General features: G+C 41.1%; 1 protein-coding gene across 3 annotated transcripts in view; it reads left to right on the top strand.

Moving 5' to 3' along the window:
* The first annotated feature begins 8,560 nt into the window (after positions 1-8,560).
* ADAMTSL1 (ADAMTS like 1) overlaps positions 8,561-20,139 on the top strand; it is an 873,193-nt gene continuing 861,614 nt past the window's right edge. For all 3 annotated transcript variants that reach the window (XM_049116156.1, XM_049116157.1, XM_049116158.1), the window contains exon 1: positions 8,561-8,674. In XM_049116156.1, the coding sequence (XP_048972113.1) occupies positions 8,588-8,674 (87 nt within the window). In that variant the 5' untranslated portion in view covers positions 8,561-8,587. The remainder of the gene's footprint in view (positions 8,675-20,139) is intronic.

Genomic DNA, 20,139 nt, shown 5'->3' on the forward strand with positions numbered 1-20,139 from the left:
AAATGGAAATATCTTTATTGTTTAATTATGAAGTCAATTCATACTTCAAGTAACAACATTCAACTAACATCAAAAAGCAAAGTAGAACCCGAAATATCCCAATGATCCCACCTTGACCCTTATTCCTCCAGAGTGTTAATGTTCTCACTACATTTAATTAGATATCTTGACATTTTGTTTAAACAAATATCTTCATAGGCTGTCTTAAATTCTTCTGGAGCTCAGCAGTGTGCCCACTGTTAAAAAGAAACAACAGGCCTTAAATAGAGTCACTTTTGCTAAGTCCCATTCAGCAAACTAAGACATAGTGCCTAACCTGTATTGTAGTTTCACTCTCTCACAGGAATATAACCTTTTACTAGTCAATCTAGAATTACCTGATGAGATAATTACTAGTGAGATAATCTACCTCACAGGCCCTTACTTTTCCTTAAAAGAAAGTGGCTTTGCCTGAAATAATCTACTCTTTGCTGTAACTTCTTCACCCCACCTCCTACTGCCTATAAAAGCCTTCCCTATTGTACAGCTCCTTGGAGATCCTTGGAGCTCCTTTCTATCTGTTAAAATGAGTTGTTGCATGATTCATGAATCATTAAACAAAGCCAATCAATTAGATGTTCAAATTCTGTTGAATTTGTTTTTTAACACCTCTAAATAATGAATAAGGATGCTTGTAGTAGTGCTTTCCAATCTACAGAGCACTTTCGAAAGCTTTAGTTCATTTGATCTTATAAGCAAATCAGCTGTATCTTCTAAAATATGCTTATTTTATTATTGCCAAAAGTCTCATTGATTTGACAGAATTTCATTTTCTTGCCAGTGTTTTGTTTTGTTTTTTTTTTTTTTTTTGGCCAGTGTATCCAATTCAGAAAAAAACTATGTCATTCTTCAAACTTTATGTTCCCATTCTCTCCAGTGGGTAGTGACATCATTGGTACTTGCATCTTTGAATAAGAAGGACAACATAAGAATACACAGAACAGTAGAACAGTTAAAAATATATCAGTTGTTAATTGGAGGTCAAAAGTAACAATTGTTTTCAAATTCTGTTTCATATAACAATTCATTTTACTTATGATTCTATGAGGCCTATTTTTACTAAGTTGTTAATGAAAAGCAAGCAAAAATCATGTGCTCCCATGTGTTTTTTCCTCCATGTGTGATTTTTTCGAAACTAGCCAGAGACTGTTGATTTTCTGATTTCTTTTTCTAGCAAAACTGCAGGGGATTGTGTCCACATATATACCAATATTCCTTTCAGAATAAATCAAATGTAGGTAGGACTTACAGTGCTGCCTTTTATTGATACCTCTAGAGAAACGGAGGATAACATTTTAGTTCAAAAGAAAGAGGTCCATTTTCCTTTTGCTTGAACACTGATTCCAAATAAAAAAGAAAAAGTGGTTATAATAAGCAGAAACACTGATATCCAGTCATAGGCAACAACAGAAAAGTGGAGTATTGCTTAGGTACATAGATGACAGTCTTTTGGTTTTGTTAAATTGGGTAAGGCAATTTTATGACATGGAAACCCAGCTCCTGGGACTTATTCTGGAATTCTTGTGACATAGTCAAGAAACTTCAGATGCTGAGTTTTGAGTAAGTACTATACCCACCAGCTTTCTAGTGTACCTAGTGTGCCTGGGGGCAGAGAGAACATGAATAGCTATGTTGCTGGATGATGTCATAATGAAGCAAAACATACAAAACACACAAAATCCTCAGGTTTAAAAATGGTATCCTTTTATACAAGAACAAACCCTTAAAACAAAATGTTGCATTAGCTGACTGAGAACTATCTACTAAACCACTATTACTTTCTGTATAATAGTTTAAATGATATGTCAGAGCACACCATATCAGCATTTGAGAGAAATAAGGTTTCTGATCACTGACATACTCTGATGGGACTTTATGAAGCTAGTCCAACATACAAAATACAAAGTTCCTGTTTGCTCCTCACAGTGCTCATTGATGTGGTTTGCATTAGAATAAGTATTCACTGAAGTTTATCAAACAGTTGAGGGTCTGCCTTGTAGTTGTTGAGGATAAAAACTGACCGTGACAGATACCGTGCTTACAAAGGGCTACTGAAATAATGAAGGACAAGTATTTTGGAGATACACACGTCTTTCATAAATGTATTTTGTGAAACTTGTGACTCCTGAAAGAACATGATTTTCATAATAGCTAGTACAAAATGGAAACTGAATGTTATTGTTGATAGACCCTACTGAATTAGGGAAGAATTGTTGCCAAGTTCAGGTAAACTAGTTTTAGTTTTTTGAGGGTCTCTGGAGAAGGTGCACGGAGTTAATGTCTATTTCTAAAAGTAACTTTCTGATTCCTTTATAATCTCTGTTGTCATTTGCTGTGTTATTTGGACAGATCCTTCAACACATGCAGAAAGAATGACAATTTTTTGAAAAGGCTGTTATTATATAAGATTTTCTGCGTGATAGAACCACACCCAACAGGCCTCACCCAGTGGAGCTTATATATGTTCCTAGCCTTAGGAATGTTCAGTGTGTTAGATTCGGCCCCTGTTGGGCCGTCATATGACGCAAACGGTGACTCTGAAATGAAGCCATAATATATGGTTTAACCTCTTAACAGTTTGTGATGTCATTTTTTTATGTGGTAAGAAAAACAAATGCTGTCACATTTTATATTTGAGACTCCCGCAAGCCAACATCAGGAGATTAAGTACGCGCATTACTAACACACTATCATGGACTCAGTGTAAATGGATGCCAGGACAGCCCTGCAACCTCAGGCACTCCTCAGTAAGTCAGTGTTACAGAACGGAAAGATAAGTCTGCCGATAAGTCATAACCCTCCTGGGATTCTGTGTTTTCCCCTCAGAAGGAAGCAGAGGTAATTTAAAATATTTTGATCTGGACGTTAATTCACATAACTATGTTTATCTGGTTTCAGCTAATCTTTATGCTTTTAATTTAAAAATCCACAAACACAGTAGCTAAAAAGAAAGAAAAATCTGTATGTTCCTGTAAAAGACAAAATTAGACCGGAGATTAAATTAGGGTGGCGAATAAGTAAAACTGCTGGTTTCCAGTGTTTACTTTCTTGAAATATGGTTTTGAGTCATTTCTGTGAGATATAAACATACTACTTTATGTTTCCTATCATTTTTTTATTATGCACATAATTTAACAGTTTGTAATAGTTGAAGCCACATGTCTCTATGGACTGGAATATTGTTGAAACAGCTTCACTCAAGTGAGGAAACTTTTAACTGTATAATTCAGGTATGTATATTTTCTTTGAACAAAGTGTGTGACATTCAACTTGTCAAAAATGAACATTTTGCTTGACTGAACAGCTTTGCTCTGTGTTTTGCTTGTCTACCGAGGCAAATAAAGGCTGACAAGAAGGGCATTTCCAGCTAGTTAAAGAACAAGGAGGGAATGAGGCACAATTTGAGCCAGTTATCAGAAAATTCCTTTCTTGCTGAACATTTTATAATGTACACGATATACTAACTAGAAATAATTTAGATAAATTGTAACTCTGGGTAATAGAATGTGCACTGCCCCCTTTCTACTGCTTTTAAGTATTTAGTAAAAAATGGAGTTTGTGTTCGGGTAGGTATTCTGTACCTATCATTTAAATTATTTACTTTTTGTTTTCTTCTTATTGGGGAAACTTCAAGGTGATAACGAGAAACATAATTGGCTCTGTACCAAACTTTATTATATTTTTTAGAAGAATCAAGTATAGTTGGAAAGCTCTATCTATTCAAGAATTATATGGCCTATGGATTTTTTTAAAGACTTTTTATTTATTTATTCATGAGAGACACAGAGAGAAAGAGGCAGAGACACAGGCAGAGGGAGAAGAGGCTCCATGCTGGGAGCCTGATGTGGGACTCGATTCCGGGACTCCAGGATCACGCCCTGGGCCGAAGGCAGGTGCTAAACCACTGAGCCACCCAGGGATCCCCGGCCTATGGATTTTTATTTGGAGTTTGCCTAGGAATTTACCTGATTCGGCAGCCTCCCATCTGTTAATGAATTTTGTTCATTTACTTAACCAGGCTTTTTTCTTAGTGGAAAAGGAAAGACACATTTTGGTCAGTTAATCACACTACTAAAAATGTAACTACAAATTAGAATAAATTCTCTGAAGGAAAGTAACAGAGATATATGAGTGCATATAAATAAGGACTCCAGTGAAGATGTGGGAGGGGATTAATAATGAGGTAACTAGAATGAGTGATGGGGAAGGAAAGGGACAGCCCCTACAAAAATTTCATTCTTAGGAGTACTATTCCAATATCTGAGAAATAGCCAAGAAGGAAAGAAAGATTGGCCATGCCTTATGGTTTTGTGAGGGCAAGTAGGAAGAGGACCTGAAAACGTTCACTGGCTCTACCCTCTTGGAAGTAACTGGTGACTGGAGCGGGTTCTATATCTGTACAGTGATGGTGGCTGAATTTTGACTGGAATGGTTTGGGGATTAAATAGAAAGGGAAGAATAAACTGTATAAATAAAACCTTCAATAAGTAAGGTCATGGAGAAAAGTATGGGGTGGTTGGAGAGTGAATATATTTTTTGTTATACATGGCAGAGGCTGCACCATATTTAAAGATAGGATATAGTTTTCAGGGCATTGTTGAATATACCACAGAGAGAATGGAAAATTTAGAGTAAGTTTCCTTACTAGATGAAGGCAAGCGGGGAATGAGACCAAGGCACTATGGAGGGATTGGCCTCAGAAAGGAAACAGAGGTACACAAAATGGTTATGGATATATGTAGATCCTGTGGAAAAGGGTAAAAGTAGAAGTTGTTCCCATTTGACTGATTTGGTTCTCTCTGAGAAGCTAGAGTTCTGCATATCTGTTGAAAAGGAGAGATATAAAGAAGGAGCTGGGTGGAAGTCTGGAAAAAGGAGAAAGTTTGAAATAGTCATTGTAAAAAGCTGGATAGTACTAGAGTGAATGGTCCAGAAGGATCGATGGACAGTGTTAAGCCTAATGAGGTTGGTGAGATGATGCTATGGTGCTTATCTGTCCTATTTTGTGGCTCTCGCTTGCAAGGTTTGGCTTCTGTAGGGCAGGCACTGAGAAAGCAGATAACTAAGTTTGTTTTGAGTTGCGATGTGAAGAAAAGACCAAAAGGTAAGAGAGTAGAGGGTATTGGAAAGTGTTCTGGAGAGGCTAAGTTCTGGGGAAAAAGTATGCTGGATAAAAAGTTACAGGAACAAAGAGAGGGCCAAAGAAGGAAATGGGACATAGCGAGCAGTCAATGGAGTAGGAGTCCCACTGAAGTCAATAGGTAGACTACAGTGAGTCTCAGAATCATGGATTCTAGTGTTCCAATGGGATGGTTCTTTGAGAGGTCTGAGTGGTGATGCCAAAACTCATCTTTAGCTGCAGGTCCCAGATGAAAAGGCTTGTGGCCCGGAGCAGAGGCTCTGGCAAGACTAGAGCCAGGGTGAGATGAAGAGCCATTGGTGGTGACTGGGATCTTCTGATACTCTGTGCAGATTCTAATACCTGAGGAATGTGACAGTTCTCAGGCCTTTTGTTACAGTGAGGTCATTAAGATGTTAAGTAAAGACATCTGTTTTAAAACATCCTCCCTATGTTTTACGCAGTATCAAGGAAATTTGATCTTCAGTGGATAATGATTCACTCAGTTATTTCTTATACTATCAGTGATATTGGTTGGAAAGTAGTTTAAGATAAATCTATACATTTCTGGGGCACCTGGGTGGCTCAGTTGGTTAAGCATCTGCCTTCAGTCCTGCTTCCAGCCTCCTCCCCTCCCCCCATCGTGATCTCTGTCACTATCTCTGTCTCTGTCAGATAAATTTTTAAAAAAAATCTTAAAAAAAGGGAATTTATAGATTTTTAAGCAAATGATGAACAGTCAAGGAAATGAGTATTTGTTAACATTTGAGTCTAGTGTCAAGGATCTGGAGTCAAATCTCTGATATGGAGACGCTCTATGGAAGTGCCATCTTCATATATAGAACGAATAATGCTTTCCTTCTCTTGTGTGGCTTTCCAAACACTAACTTTGTTCTCCGGTAGCTGGAGTGCATTTCTAGTAATGGAAGACTTCATATTTGGTGGGCAGTTTTCAGCAGCATTGTCTTAGCTGATCTCCCTCCTTTCGGGCTTACTACCCTCTTTTTATCTTACACTTAACTGCCCCATTAATTTAAATTCCTGTTTAAATAGAGGTACCCCCCCCCCTTTTTTTTTTACCACATTGAAATGGGAATACATTTGTATGCTTCTCGAATGAAACATTTGGACAAGTCACTTAACTTTTCTGGGCCTTAGTTTCTTTACCTATTTAAAAATAAAAATATGCGTATTGAATTAGATGGCCAAGTTCTTTGGGATTTGGGTACATAGTTGGGCTAGAGTGACCTTCCAATGTTGAAAATTCTGTTACTTTATACCTCTCTAGGTCTGGCCCTAATCCTGATAGTATAGCCATTGAGTTACAGGATTCTTATATGTCCAGTAGGAATACATGCACCTATCTGGAGGGCTGTTTAAAGATTTAATTCAGTTAATGCCGCATGGTACACCAATGTGGGTTCCCTTTTATCTTCCAGCCTGGTGCTTTACCTTCTCCCATCCCATCATATTAGGCCCACCACCACACTAAGCAAAGCTTTGTCTTTTTCTGCTTAACCTGTGACTCAAATATCTTAGTAAGACAAACCACTTGCAATCCTCCACGGAACACTTTCCTCTCTCCAGCCTCCGCCTGTTTGTTCCTTTTATGTGTTTGGTAACTTGCTTTTAAAATATCTTACCCCTTCCTCCTTACCAACTGAAGTTGAAAATCTGGCCTACAACCCTTCAAACAAATTTTAAGGTTCTGAACTTCAAGCTTTGACTTTCTGGGATTCTAAGTTCAGAGAAAGATTTTTTTTTTTCCTTTTTTCCACTTCTGATTTTCTCGAGAACTCAAATACACAAATAATGAGTACACAGATGAATTCTGAGAAGCAGCTCCTTGACTCTATACCAGGAAAAAGAAAATCATCCTGTTCTGGACACAAACCCTCACGCTGGCACTTTTTAAACATTCACTTCCTATAGGCATTTCTGCCCTGCCTATGCCTCTCGTGGTCAGCAGACAGTTTGCGTCCAGTCTGTTTATGCAATTAAAATGGGCAAGATCCAAATCTGTCTAGGTCACCGATGGGCTACAGCGCTCAAGCACTGTTGGCTTTAAGAATACGTGGCTTGAATGAATGGTTGCTAGGCAGGATGGCGGCGTCTTCATTTAATGCTGGGCTCATCCCAATGCGCGCACGTGGGAACTTCACAAAAGTTGTTTCACGAGCGCTGCGCTGAATCCTCTTATCGCCGAGTTTACTGAAGTGGGGCCAGCTCCCCGCCTCTGTTAGCTTCACTGCCAAGGTTCGAGAGGGGTGGAGTGGCCTGCAAGACGGTTGGGAGAAGGGTGGGGGATTTACTTTCTCATAAATATGCTTTGGGAGCCTGGCCCCGGGGCGCCAGGTTTTCAGGAAGAAACGGACCCGGGTCCCAATGGCAAAGAACTGCAAAGGGCACGACGTTTGCTTTCTGTTACACAGAGAGCCCGGGACCCTCCAGTCTAACGCATAAGAGCACGGCCCCAGCAAACCACTGGCACGAGGCAAGCGGTCACTGTCTCGGAGTCGGCCCATTTCTTGGGCTCCGTACGGGTGACACTGGCCCTTGGTTCACTGCGTCCCAACCCAGCTGTCGTGGGTCCCCGCCGCCTTCCAGCGAAGTCCTCTTCCCCTAGACCCAGGGGCCGAAACCAGCATCTCCACGGGAGACTCGCTCTGCGTGCGCAGGGGACGGGGCTCCGCGGACCGCACACCGCCGAGTTCGGGGCAGGGCAGGGCAGGGCAGCGCCGCGCCGCGCGGGTTAGCGTTTCCGCAGCATCGCGTCTCCCCCGGTCCCCGGAGGCCTCGCGCGGTTCCCGGGCGGCCGCGGTGCGCGGGGCTCCAGGCACAGCGCGCAGGGAACGGCCCCGGGGACTCGTTCCGGGGAAAGCGCCCGCGTCCGGGGAGAGCCTCTCCTTCCCCATCCCGCACTCTCCCAGGGCGGGCGGCGTCGGATTCCCCCCGCGTCCAAGGTGTGCGGTGCGAGGCCCTCCCTAGAAAGAGGGTAAATAAATAGAAGCCAGCGCTTAGCCCCGCTCCGGTTTCCCGAAAGGCGCACGCAGTCGCGGCCGGGGCGGCTGGGTGTCTGCGCTCCCGCCTTTGCTGGGCTGACACGGGAGGGGAGGAGCAGGAGCCGGAGGGGGTGCCGGGGGGGGGGGTTGGAGCGCGAACCGTCCCGAGCCAAGACAAGCAGCACATTCACAAATAACGCCCCCACCCCCAGCGCACGCGCTCCCATTCAAAGCAGCGGGGCTCGGCGGCCGCGGGGCGGCTCAGAGGACGCGCGGCCGAGCCCGGCGCAGCCCTGCCCCGCAGCGCCCGCCCCGGTCCGCCGCCCGCCGCCGCGGCCCCGGCCGAGCCCTGCAGCCCGCGCGGGAGGCGCTGCCGCTTCCAGGGAGGGGTCTGGCTCGGACTCCCCTCCCGGCCGGCCGGGGGACCATGGCGCGGCTGGCTGCGCCCCGGCGCTCGAGGCTCCTGGCCCGCATCCTCGGCGGCACCTGGTGTCTGCTCTACGTCGCGGGACAGGTGAGGCAGCGCGCGCGCCGGGCGTCCCTCCCCCTCCTAGGACCTTCCTTCCAGCCGGCTGGAGCCGCGGACAGGTGGCTCGGGGCTGGGGCTCCGGGGGCCGGGCCCGGCGTCCGGCTCGCGCCCGGGTCCTGCCCCCCGCGGGGCAGAGTCGGCGACCCCGCACCTCCTCCGCTCGGTCCTTAGCCGAGACCCTCCTTCCCGGTGGGGCTCGGCCCCGGGAACCTCCTCCTCGCTTCCGTCCTTCCCGGGACCCGGTGAACTTGTGCCACCTGCGTCCGAGAGTCGGGGGCGGAGCGCGGTCAGGTGTGCAGACGCAGGACCGGGGCTCCGGGAGCCTGGGCGCTGGAGGGAAGGAGGCTCCGGGCGGCGCCCTGGGACGGCTCACCACGCCCCCTCCGGTGCTCCTGGGGTTTTTCCTTGAGCTAGAAGGGTGTAGGAATTGGGGCGTTCTCCGGAGCGGGTGGCTCCGGCCCCCGGCCCCGAGGCAGAGCAGCAGGGCCCTGGGAGAGCGTGTAATTCACAGCCGGCTGGACTGTGGTTTATGACTGCAAGAGCCCTGGGGGGGAGATGCTCAGGGAAGCGGCCGGGGCCCCGCAAACCTCCGATGCCTGTGATGTCTTTGGCATTAACACCTCCCAGAGTCTGTCTGTAGCTTTTGATTAAAACTCACGATTTAGGCAGTTTGTACATAATTTAGCCTACACAGATTCGCTTTTCACCCGACTCCTTGGGTAATTCTGGGAAGATGCCCAAACACTCTTGGCCGGAATTATGACCAGACAGCCTCCCTTTCCTCTGTTTTGCTTATGGAGACTTGTCCAAATCGGGGGATTTCCTCCCCTCCTCCCCTCGCTTTTACTTCACGTTTTGAAACTTGTTTTCCGATATCTCTTAATGGTCATCTTGACGGTGGTGGTGGTGAGCTTCGAGAGGCTGAGCGAGGCCCAGGTTGAGAAGGGCCTGGAGCCGGGGAGAAGCTGAGAGCGGGGAACACGAGAATAAGCGATAGAAATTTTCAACAAGGAACACCTGCCTAGATTGGAGTAGGAAAGACCATTGCCAAAGCTCGTCTTAATTATTAGCAAGTTTCATTTCCAGAATACTTTGCTCCCTGGCAAAGCTTCTCAGAGGTGGCTGCACGTTAGGATTGCCCAAGGGAGCTCTTGAAACTCCCTGTGCTAGGGCCACACCCCAGCTGGATTACATCAGAATCCTTCAGCCCTTCGGCGGAGGGGGTGAAGGCCAGCGTCAGAATTTATGGAGCTCCCAGGTGATTCCATTGTGCAGCTGGGTTGAAAACCACTGTGTAAAAATGACCTGCCTCACAGTGACCTGTTTCGACAGAATCATGACCCCAGAAGGAAATTCAAAGGAGAATAGTAAAGGGCCTAAGAGAAGCTAAGGAGAGAGTCTTAACATCTAGCATCCAGTCCTGGCTGGGTCCTTGTGTCATTTTGGCCAAGGCTCTTAACCTTCCATTTCCTCATCTGCAGAAGGAGGGTGTCAGTGTATGTTCTCCAAGGTACTTCCAGCCTCAACAACACCAGGCAGGTTGACAGCTAAGCCAAACCAGGGCAGAAAGACTCAGTCTTATTTCTAAGTAATCACGGGGGTTAGTATTTTACTTTATCCTTGAGATTTTACTGACACATCTGTTATTTGAATCCAGCAAAGATGCTAAAGAAGATGCTAAGACACATACTGTAGGATTTGTGTGTGTGTGTGTGTTGTTTTCTACTTCTTCACATCATTCATTCAGTGCCTCTTGATGTTCGGGACAAACTGATTTTTCCCTAGCATTACATCCTTGTTCTTCCTTTTCCACTTCTCAACCAACTTTCTTCTGTATAAAGATGATAAAAGCAGATTTGAGCCTTTGGTGTGAGTTGGAAGTGGTTTATTGTTTAATTCCAAGTGAGTTTTTCTTGTTCCATTCGGCAGGGCTGCTCTCCACATGTGAGAAGCCTGACTAAACTTGTCAGAGAAGGGATAGAAAAAGAGTTTAAAGTGGTAGCTGGGTTCGGTGTCCTGGTGGAATGCAACACACCGTCGAGTTAATGCAGGCGACGGGCAGAAGCAGCTAGCTCATCTTGCAACATGGCTTAATGTCCTCATCTAAACACACGGGCATTATTTCTAATCAGTGAATTAAGTAGACCAGAAACTTGAGGTTATTTAATATCAAGGAGAAATCATTCTATAAACCACAGCCAGTGCCAAATGATTTGAACATTGTTTGGAATGTATACATCGTTTAAACTGTGTTTAAATCAAAGCCCTCAGTACACGAAAGTATGACTATCAGAGTTATCAGACCTCTGTGTGGATATCGTAGCCCTAGTAGAAGGAGGGTCTGTGTTCAAGAGCTTCTGACTCCCTAAGCTGAATTACACCTGAGCTATATTTCCCAAAAGTCCAGAGAACAATCCTAATGCAAATAAAAATTTTGATTAAAAATTTGTAACACCAGCATTTCTCCTTTTTTTCCCTCACTGAATTTCTGCTTTCAGTGGTTATTTTCCTTTGCTTCTGTTCTGACTGAATTACTCTCCTAACTTGCAAGATTTTCTTTCCTGTGCAATTGGAAGGCAGCGCACTCTAGGCTCTTATGAAACTGATTATTTTATTGATATCAATTTCATTTCATCCGTTGAACCCAAGTTCATCCCTTTGCTCAAACTGCTCCCAGGTAAGGAAGTAGATAATTAATGGTTTAAACCTGTGGAGGTTATCAACTACTTAATGATTTCTGCAACCCATCTGTAGCAATCCACTGTGAAAATAAACAAAGTTATTGGACAGGGTTGTGGCTAGGTCAGCACAAATCCATTACTATTGCTTAAAAATGTCACTTAGTACAAATTCATGTTCTTTTGATGGCATATCGGCAATAGCTCATTCAAACGTTAAAATTGAATATTTTCATTTACTATGATATTCTAAATTGCATTGTTCTTAGGAATTGAGTAATGAAGTAAATAGTTCCAGGATGGCTGGAAAGAATTCATGCCTTTATGAGCACCTGATTTTCAACTAAAGACCTTAAAGAAAAGACTTTCTTGTATCTTTTATTATCCTCTTGTCGTTCTTGCTCTTGTTTTATTTTTATTTGCATTTTTGCCATGATGATTCTGTATGGTTAAAGAAAAAACCATTATGGGCTCATAGGAAAACACATCAAATTCTTGTTCTACTCTTTCTCCTCACCTCAGATCTCATGCCCCCAAATAGCCTTTTTTTTTTGTTTTATTTTGAGTTATAATCGACATACAGTAAACTACATATACTTAAAGTATGCACTTTGAAGTTTCAATATTTATATACATCCATGACACCATCACCCCAAAGTGTCCCGGTTACCCTTTGCAATCCTTCCGTGCCACCCTTCCTTGCACCCAACATCACTAAACAAACCACAATGTGCTTTGTGTTAATATGGATTGGTTTGCATTTTCTAGAATTTTATGCCAATGTCACTATATAGTAGGTACCCCTACTATTTGATCTGGCTTTTTTGCACTCAGCCTAATTATTAGGAGATTCCCCTTGCTGTAGCATGTATCAGTAATCTGTTCCTAAGTAGTAGTAGGTTGCGTGTATATATACCATAGTTTGTTGTCCATCAGCTTTCACCTACATTTGGGCAATGTGTTTCCAATTTTTGGCTGTCACATAAAGTTGCTGTGAAGATTTGTATGCAAGTCTTTGTGTGGATGTGTGGTTTCCTCTGTCTTGGGTAAATACCTAGGAATGGTACGGCTGAATCATTGGTAGGTGTATGTTTAAGTTTTTAAGAAAATGTCCACTTTGCAGGAGGTTGTACCATTTTCAGCTCTTACTAGCAGTATGTGCGAGTTCCAGTTTCTCTGCATTCTTGCCAACACCTGGTGAGGTCAGTCTTTTAGCTGTGCAAGTAAGTACAGTATAGCTGAGGTTTTAATTTGTAGTTCCTTAATGATAAATGCTAATGAACATTTTCTCCTGGGTTTATTTAAAAATCCATATGTATTCTCTGGCAAAATTTCCATTCAGATATTTCACCCATTTCTTCCTGTGTTGTTTTCTGACCGGATTTTGAGAATGCTTATATATATCATGACTATCAGTCCTTTAATCAGATATATCATTTGCAGATACTCTCTCCCAGTCTGTGGGCTTGTCTTCATTTTCTTGACTGTGTTTTTTTGATGGGCAGAAGTTCTAATTTTGATGACTCTGAAGTTATTGAATTGTTTCTTGGTAGATTGTATGTTTCCTCTTGTTTTATTTATTTAAAAAAAAGATTTTATTTATTTATGCATGAGAGACAGAGAGAGAGAAGCAGAGACACAGGCAGAGGGAGAAGCAGGCTCCATGCAGGGAGCCTGACATGGGACTCGATCCAGGGTCTCCAGGATCCCACCCTGGGCTGAAGGTGGTACTAAACCACTGAGCCACCAGGGCTGCCCTGTTTCTTCTTGTTTTAAAGAAATATTTGCCTAACCCAAGATCACAGAATTTTTCTCCTAGAAGTTCTGTGGTTTTATGTGTTACATTAAATCTGCATTCCATTTGGAGTTAATCTTTGTATGTGGTATAAGATGAGGACCTAAGTTCATTTTTTGCCTATGGATGTTCAGTTCCAGCATTTCTTTAAAAAGTTATTTATTTTTAGAGAGAGAGAGAGAGAGAGAGAGAGAGAGACAGAATGCACAGATGGGGACTGGTAGAGGGAGAGAATCTCAAGCAGACTCCCAGTGGAACCAAGGCAGGGCTTGGTCTCACTACCCTGAAATCATGACCTGAGTAGAAATCAAGAGTCAGATGCTAACCTGACTGAGCCACTTGGTGCCCCTTCTAGCATGAGTTTTTTTTTTTTTTTTTCCAAAGACTTTCCTTTCTCCACTGAATTGCCTTTGCAATTCTCTGGAAAATCATTTGTCCATACATGAGTAAGTCTATCTTTTGGATTCTCTATTCTAGGGAACTATATGTTTCTTGCCATGCCAGTTAAATACTATCTTTAATACTGTAGCTTTGCCATAAGTCTTGAACTGAGAAAGCATGATTCTTCCAACTTTGTCTTTCATTCTCAAGGATGTTAGGATTTTGACTTGGCTACTCCATATGAATTTTAGAATCAACTTGCCAATTAAAAAATACATGCAGGGATTTCATTTGGGGTGTTCTAAGCTATAGATCTATTATGAGAGAATTAGCCTCCTAACAATTTGAATTTTATGATCTTTATCTTTTTCAGTCTTTAATTTCTCTAAACAATATCTGGTAGTTTTCTGTATACAGGTCTTACATATTTTTGTCAAAATATAATAAGTATTTAACATTTTTGGTACTCTTTTAAATTTCACTGTTTTTAAGAAATTGTGTCTGGTTATTTCTTGTTAGTATATAAAAACAAGTGATTTTTGCATAATCTGCAACATTATCAAACCTGCTTATTAGTTACAGTAGCTTTTTGTTATATCCCATCAGATTTTCTGCACATATGACTGTGTCATAGAAATAAAAACCATTCTTCCTTACCAATCTGGATATTTTAAATTTCTTGTTTAATAACACCAATTAGAATACTGATTGCCTTTTCCTAATTTTAGGGAAAAATTGATATTTTACCATTAATTATGATGTTTGGTATATGTTTTTTTGTAGATGCCCTTTATCAGGTTGGTGGAGGTTCATTTTATTCTTCCTTTGCTGACAGTTTTTATTAGAAATGAATGTTGGATTTTTGTCAAATGCTTTTTCTGGATCTAATTAGCACATGAATTTTCCTTTGTCATTTGTTAATATGGTGAATTACATTGAGTTTTCAGACATTAACCACCTTGCATTTCTGGGAAAACTGTTTGGTGATTAATATATTAATCCTCATTAAAAATATCATTAAGGGCGCCTGGGTGGCTCAATCGGTTAAGTTTCCGACTCTTGATTTCAGCCCAGATTGTGATCTCAGGGTCATGAGATCCAGCCCCATGTCTGGCTCCACATTCAGCAGGAATCTTCTTGGGATTCTCTTTCTCCCTCTTGCTCTGTTCCTCCCTTACACCTCTCTCTCTTGCCATCTCTAAGAAAAAAGAAAAAGATTATAAAAATAAACAGAGATGCCTGGGTGTCTCAGTTGGTTAAGCAACTGACTTGTGATTTTGGCTCACGCTATGACCTCAGGGTTGTGAGATTGAGGCTTGAGTTTGGCTCCATGCTCAGTAGTAGAGTCTGCTTAAGATTCTCTCCCATCCCTCTGCCCCTCCCAGCCCTGTTCAATCTCTCCCTCTCACTCTTAAAAAAAAAAATAGAATTCTTTAGACTCAGTTTACTAAATTTTGATTCAAATTTTTGCATCTATGTCCATGAAGCATACTAGTCTGTATTATCTTGTGATGTCTTTGTTTTTAGTATCAGTATAATGCTAGCCTCACAGAATAATTTGGGAAATATTCCTCCTTCAGTTTTCTGGAAGAGTTGTGCCTGATTTCTTCATTAAAGTTTTGTAGAATTCAACAGTGAAGCCATCTGGACTTGGAGTTGGCTTAGTATAAAGATTAACTATGAATTTAAATTCTTGAATAGACAGAGGGCTCTCCAGGTAATCTATTTTATCTTGAGTTAGCTTTGGTAGTTTGTGTTTTTCATGAGTTTTTCTTTCATCTAAGTTGTTGAATTAATTGGCATAAAGTAGTTCATAATGCTTCCTTATTATTTCTAAGATATTATTAGAATATGGAGTTATATCCTCTATTATTCTTGATAATGGGTATTTATTCTTTCTTTTGTTCAATCTTAGTGATTTATTAATTTTATAGATGTCTTAACCAGTTTTAGTTTCATAGATTTTCTCCATCGTTTTCTATTTTACTCCTTTCTTCTGTCATCTTTATTCTTTCTTCCATTTTGTATTTTGTTTGGTCCTATTTTTCTAATTTTGTAAGGCGCATTCTAGGGTGATTGACAGGAGGCTTTTTATGTTTTTAAATATAGGTGTTTAGTGATCTAAATTTTTCCTTGGTGGTGTTTTATTGGCATACCATACATTTGTTTTCATTTTTCTTTTGCTCCAAATATTTTCTAACTTCTCTTTGTTTTTTAAAAGACGTTTAATTTATTTATTCATGAGAGGCACAGAGAGAGAGAGAGGCAGAGACATAGGCAGAGGGAGAAGCCGGCTCCATGCAGGGAGCCTGACATGGGACTCCAGGATCACGCCCTGAGCCAAAGTCTCAACCGCTGAGCCACCCAGGTGTCCCTCTAACTTCTCTTTGATGTCTTCTTCGACTATAGATATTTTTAAATGAGTGGCTTAGTTTCTAAATATTTGGAGATGTTCCAGATATCATTGTTAATGATTTCTAATTTCAGTGTGCTCAGAGAACGCACTTGAAATAACTTGAATCCTTTTAGGTTTATTGAGAGTTGTTTTATGGCCTAGAGTATGATCTGTCTTGGTAAATGTTCTATGTGTATTCATAGAGAAATAATCTTTCTATATATTTGTATCTTCTAAGTTTTCCTAGTTGGTTTGGATGTTGTTGGGTGGACTGCTCTATAAATGTCAATTAGATCCAGTTGGTTAGAAATATATTCTGTATATTTACTGATTTTTATATATTTAGTGTATCAGTTATTTAGAGAGGGATATTACAATCTCCCTATGCTATTGTAGATTTGTCTATTTCTTCTTGTGGTTCTATCAGTTTTTCTTTTATTTATCTGATACTCTATTATTAGGTACATAAACATTTAGAATTATTATGTCTTTTTGGTGAATTGACCTCTTTTTCATTAATAAATGACCTCTCTATCCCTAGTAATAGCCTATGCTCTAGCTTTGCTTTGTCTATATTAGTATTAGATAATTGTTTTTAATTCTTTGAGATTTTTCATATGATAATTACCTCCATAGTCCTTATACCTTTACTATGATTTTCCATATTCCATTAGATTTCTATTATGATATGATTTCTTAATTCTCTTTTGTATTCTACTTTCACCATTCTTTCATGATGTTTTGTCACATTTTACATTTTATTAATATGACACTGAGTCAGTATTAATGAGCTAGAATGATCAGTATAGTATTAATGGTCAGTACTAATGGTCAGTGGCCAAGTAGTATATTATTATTTTATTTTTTCTAGTACATTTCGTTTTTTAAAATCCAGATTTATTGAAGGACATCTGGGTGGCTCAGTGGTTGAACATCTGCCTTTGGCTCAGGGCATGATCCCGGGGTCCTGGGATCGAGTCCCACATGCGGCTCCCCACAGGGAACCTGCTTCTTCCTCTGGCTATGTCTCTGCCTCTCTCTCTGTGTTTCTCATGAAGAAATAAATAAAATCTTGTTTTTAAAAAATCCAGATTTATTGAGCTATGTAATTCACATATCACATGACTCACCTTTTTAAAGTGCACATATCATGCAATTCACGCAGATTTTTAAATTATATCAACAGATGTGCAACTGTTACCTGAGTCAATTTTAGAAATTCTTTCCACTAAAAAGAAACTTTGTACCTTTAAATTATCACACCTCTACTTTCTGCCCACCTCCTCCAGCCTCAAGCAACCAATAATCTATTTTCTTTCTTTGTAGATTTCGTTATTCTGGATTTTCATATGAATGAAATCAAGCTTTCATATGTAAGCTTTTGAGATTGGCTTCTTTCACTTAGCATGCTTTCACTGTTTATCCAAGTGGTACCATATATCCTTATTTTATTCCTTTAGAGTTGAAAAAATTCTGTTGTATAGATAGATACACCATATTTTGTTTATGCATTTGTCTGTGGATAGACATTTGGGTTGTCTCTACCTTTAGGCTATTATGGGTAATGCTGCTGTGACAATACATGTGGAAGTTTTTGTGTGGATATGTTTTCATTTCTCTTAGAAAAATATTGGGCAGCCTGGGTGGCTCTGCGGTTTAGTGCTACCTTCAGCCCAGGGTGTGACCTGGAGACCTAGGATTGAGTCCCACGTCAGGCTTCCTGCATGGAGCCTGCTTCTCCCTCTGCCTGTGTCTCTACCTCTCTCTCTGTGTGTCGCTCATGAACAAATAAATAAAATCTTAAAAAATAAAAAAAAAGAAAAAGAAAAATATTTTAGGCTTTGTAGGCACACTGTCTCTGTCGGAACCTCTGCCTCTGTAGCCTGAAAGCAGCAATAGACAATATATAAATGAATGAACTTGTGTTCCAATAAACTATTTACCAGAACAGACAGTAGGACAGATTTGGACCATGGGCCATGCATGGTTTGCCAGTTACTGAACCAAAGTTTCATGATGCTATCTATGCCTTGGTGTGGGCTATTTAAATTCACCATTCCTGAATATATCAATGCCCTTTTTGGCATTGTTTGTTTGTTTTCATATTTCTTTGATGAGTTCTTTTTTTTAAGATTTTTTTTATTCATGAGAGACACACAGAGAGAATGAGGGAGAGAGGCAGAGAGACAGGCAGAGGGAGAAGCAGGCTCCATGCAGGGAGCCTGATGTGGGACTCGATCCCGGGTCTCCAGGATCACGCCCTGGGCTGAAGGCAGGCACTAAACCGCTGCGCCTCCCAGGGATCCCCCACTTTGATAATTTCTTTACTGGCACCTCAGGTGTTTACTTTTTGTGAAACTCCTGTTATTAAACCTTCTGGATGAACCATCTATCTTTTAAAGATCTTTTCTCTTGTCTTTATTATTTTTTCTATACTTTTTTTTTGTAGTGGATTTTTAAGTTTACAAAATAAATTTTTTATACTTAAAAAAATTTTTATTTATTTATTTGAGTGAGAGAGATAGCACATATGAGCCAGGGAAGAGGTACCAAGACTAGAACTGAAGGCAGATGCTTAACAGACTGAGCCACCCAGGTATCCCCCGCCCCTCTTTTTTACACTTTTGAAAGATTTTCTCATATTTGTTTTTCAACAGAGTTGTCTTTAGGTAAGGTTTCAACCAGTATTTGTACTTGTAGCCAAAGCTTCACCCCCCACACACACTTTTTTGCAGGACCAAATGCCTCCAAGTCTAAAGCCTTTCTGGAGTTTTACAGGCCAAGTGGTCTTGCTTCTCATCACTATATCCCTTTGCAATCAGAATTCTGCTAAGTCAGTAACAATTCTTCCACAAATTTTCCATATTCCAAAATTTATTGGCATCTTTTATCTGCTGTTTTCTCCTTTCCAGTTCTCTTGTCATCTTTATTTATTTATTGTTATTTTAGCGGACATTTGGGAGGGAATAGAGAAAATATGGTGTTCAATCTACCACGTTGAGCTGAACGTTAGTGCTATTTTTCTTCTTTCATTCTTTCTATTTTCCTGTCCTGATCCATCTCTACACACCATTAAAACTCATTCTAGTTATTGGACGCACTTTTTAGAGACTCATAGATTTCCCACCATATATAAAACTTTGGTCAGTTTTACAAAAAAGATGGTGGACCTGAGGTCTAAAGACCCAGGTTCTAGTTCCTGGATTTACTGTCTATGCAGCGAGGAGTCAGACTTCTTCAGGAAAGGAAATGAGTGCTTACCGGCTGCCTGCTAGTTGTCAAATGTGGTAATAGGTACTTTCTCCATTCTCATGCTTCTCTTTTCGTTTTTAATCTTTCAATGAACTTACTGTCCATTTTATGCCTAAATATATACAGCCAAACCTATTTGCTCACAAAGACAGCACAGAAATATTTTATTGTCTTACAAATTTTGATGTTTGGAGACAGTTTTATGAGAAAACACAGAGCTACCATGCTGTGAAGATCTGGCCCTAAAATATCACGTGTGGTATTAAAATGTGTTCTCTAAGGTATAATTGGGCTTGGTCTCTTTTGTGGTGGAGTATGGAGATGGGGTGAAGCAAATGGGGAAATCATGTTCAATAGTTAGTAATACCCTATCAGCTTTAATATTTGGTTTGACATGGGGATGAGCTCTAGAACATTATACATTTAAAAAAAATGTGTGTGTGTGGGAGGATGGAATGGGTGGTATCAGAGCTACATACTTGTTTTTGGCTCTGCTCTTGGCTATGGGATTATATAGCCAGAAGAAGACTTAGGAAGTCTTTCGTATTGTAGGTCACAAACTTTATCATGCATTAGTCACCAAAGATCACCAGACTAGAGCTGTGCAGCTAAAAGCCTGGAAGCTTTAAAATGCAGATTCCTGGGCCCCACTCTCAGATTCTCATGCAGTAGGTGAAAGATAGGTCCTAGGAGTCTGCTTTTGTGAGGTACCCCTTCCTCCTGACACATATACCCATAGAAGTTTCGGATATAGTTGGACCAAAAGCCATATTTTGGAAGACACTGATTTGGTCTCTCCTATTTACGGAAGAGAGAAATAAAGTCCTAAGAAGTCGAGCGACATGCCCAGTTTATTAGTGGGAGCACTGGGAGTGGACCACACATCTCATGACTGTTTGTGGTGATTTTCCCACCAGAGCATACACTATTATTTTAGTGTCTAGTTACA

This window comes from Canis lupus, chromosome 11 (genome assembly GCF_003254725.2).
Source record: "Canis lupus dingo isolate Sandy chromosome 11, ASM325472v2, whole genome shotgun sequence".
Lineage (NCBI taxonomy): Eukaryota > Metazoa > Chordata > Mammalia > Carnivora > Canidae > Canis > Canis lupus.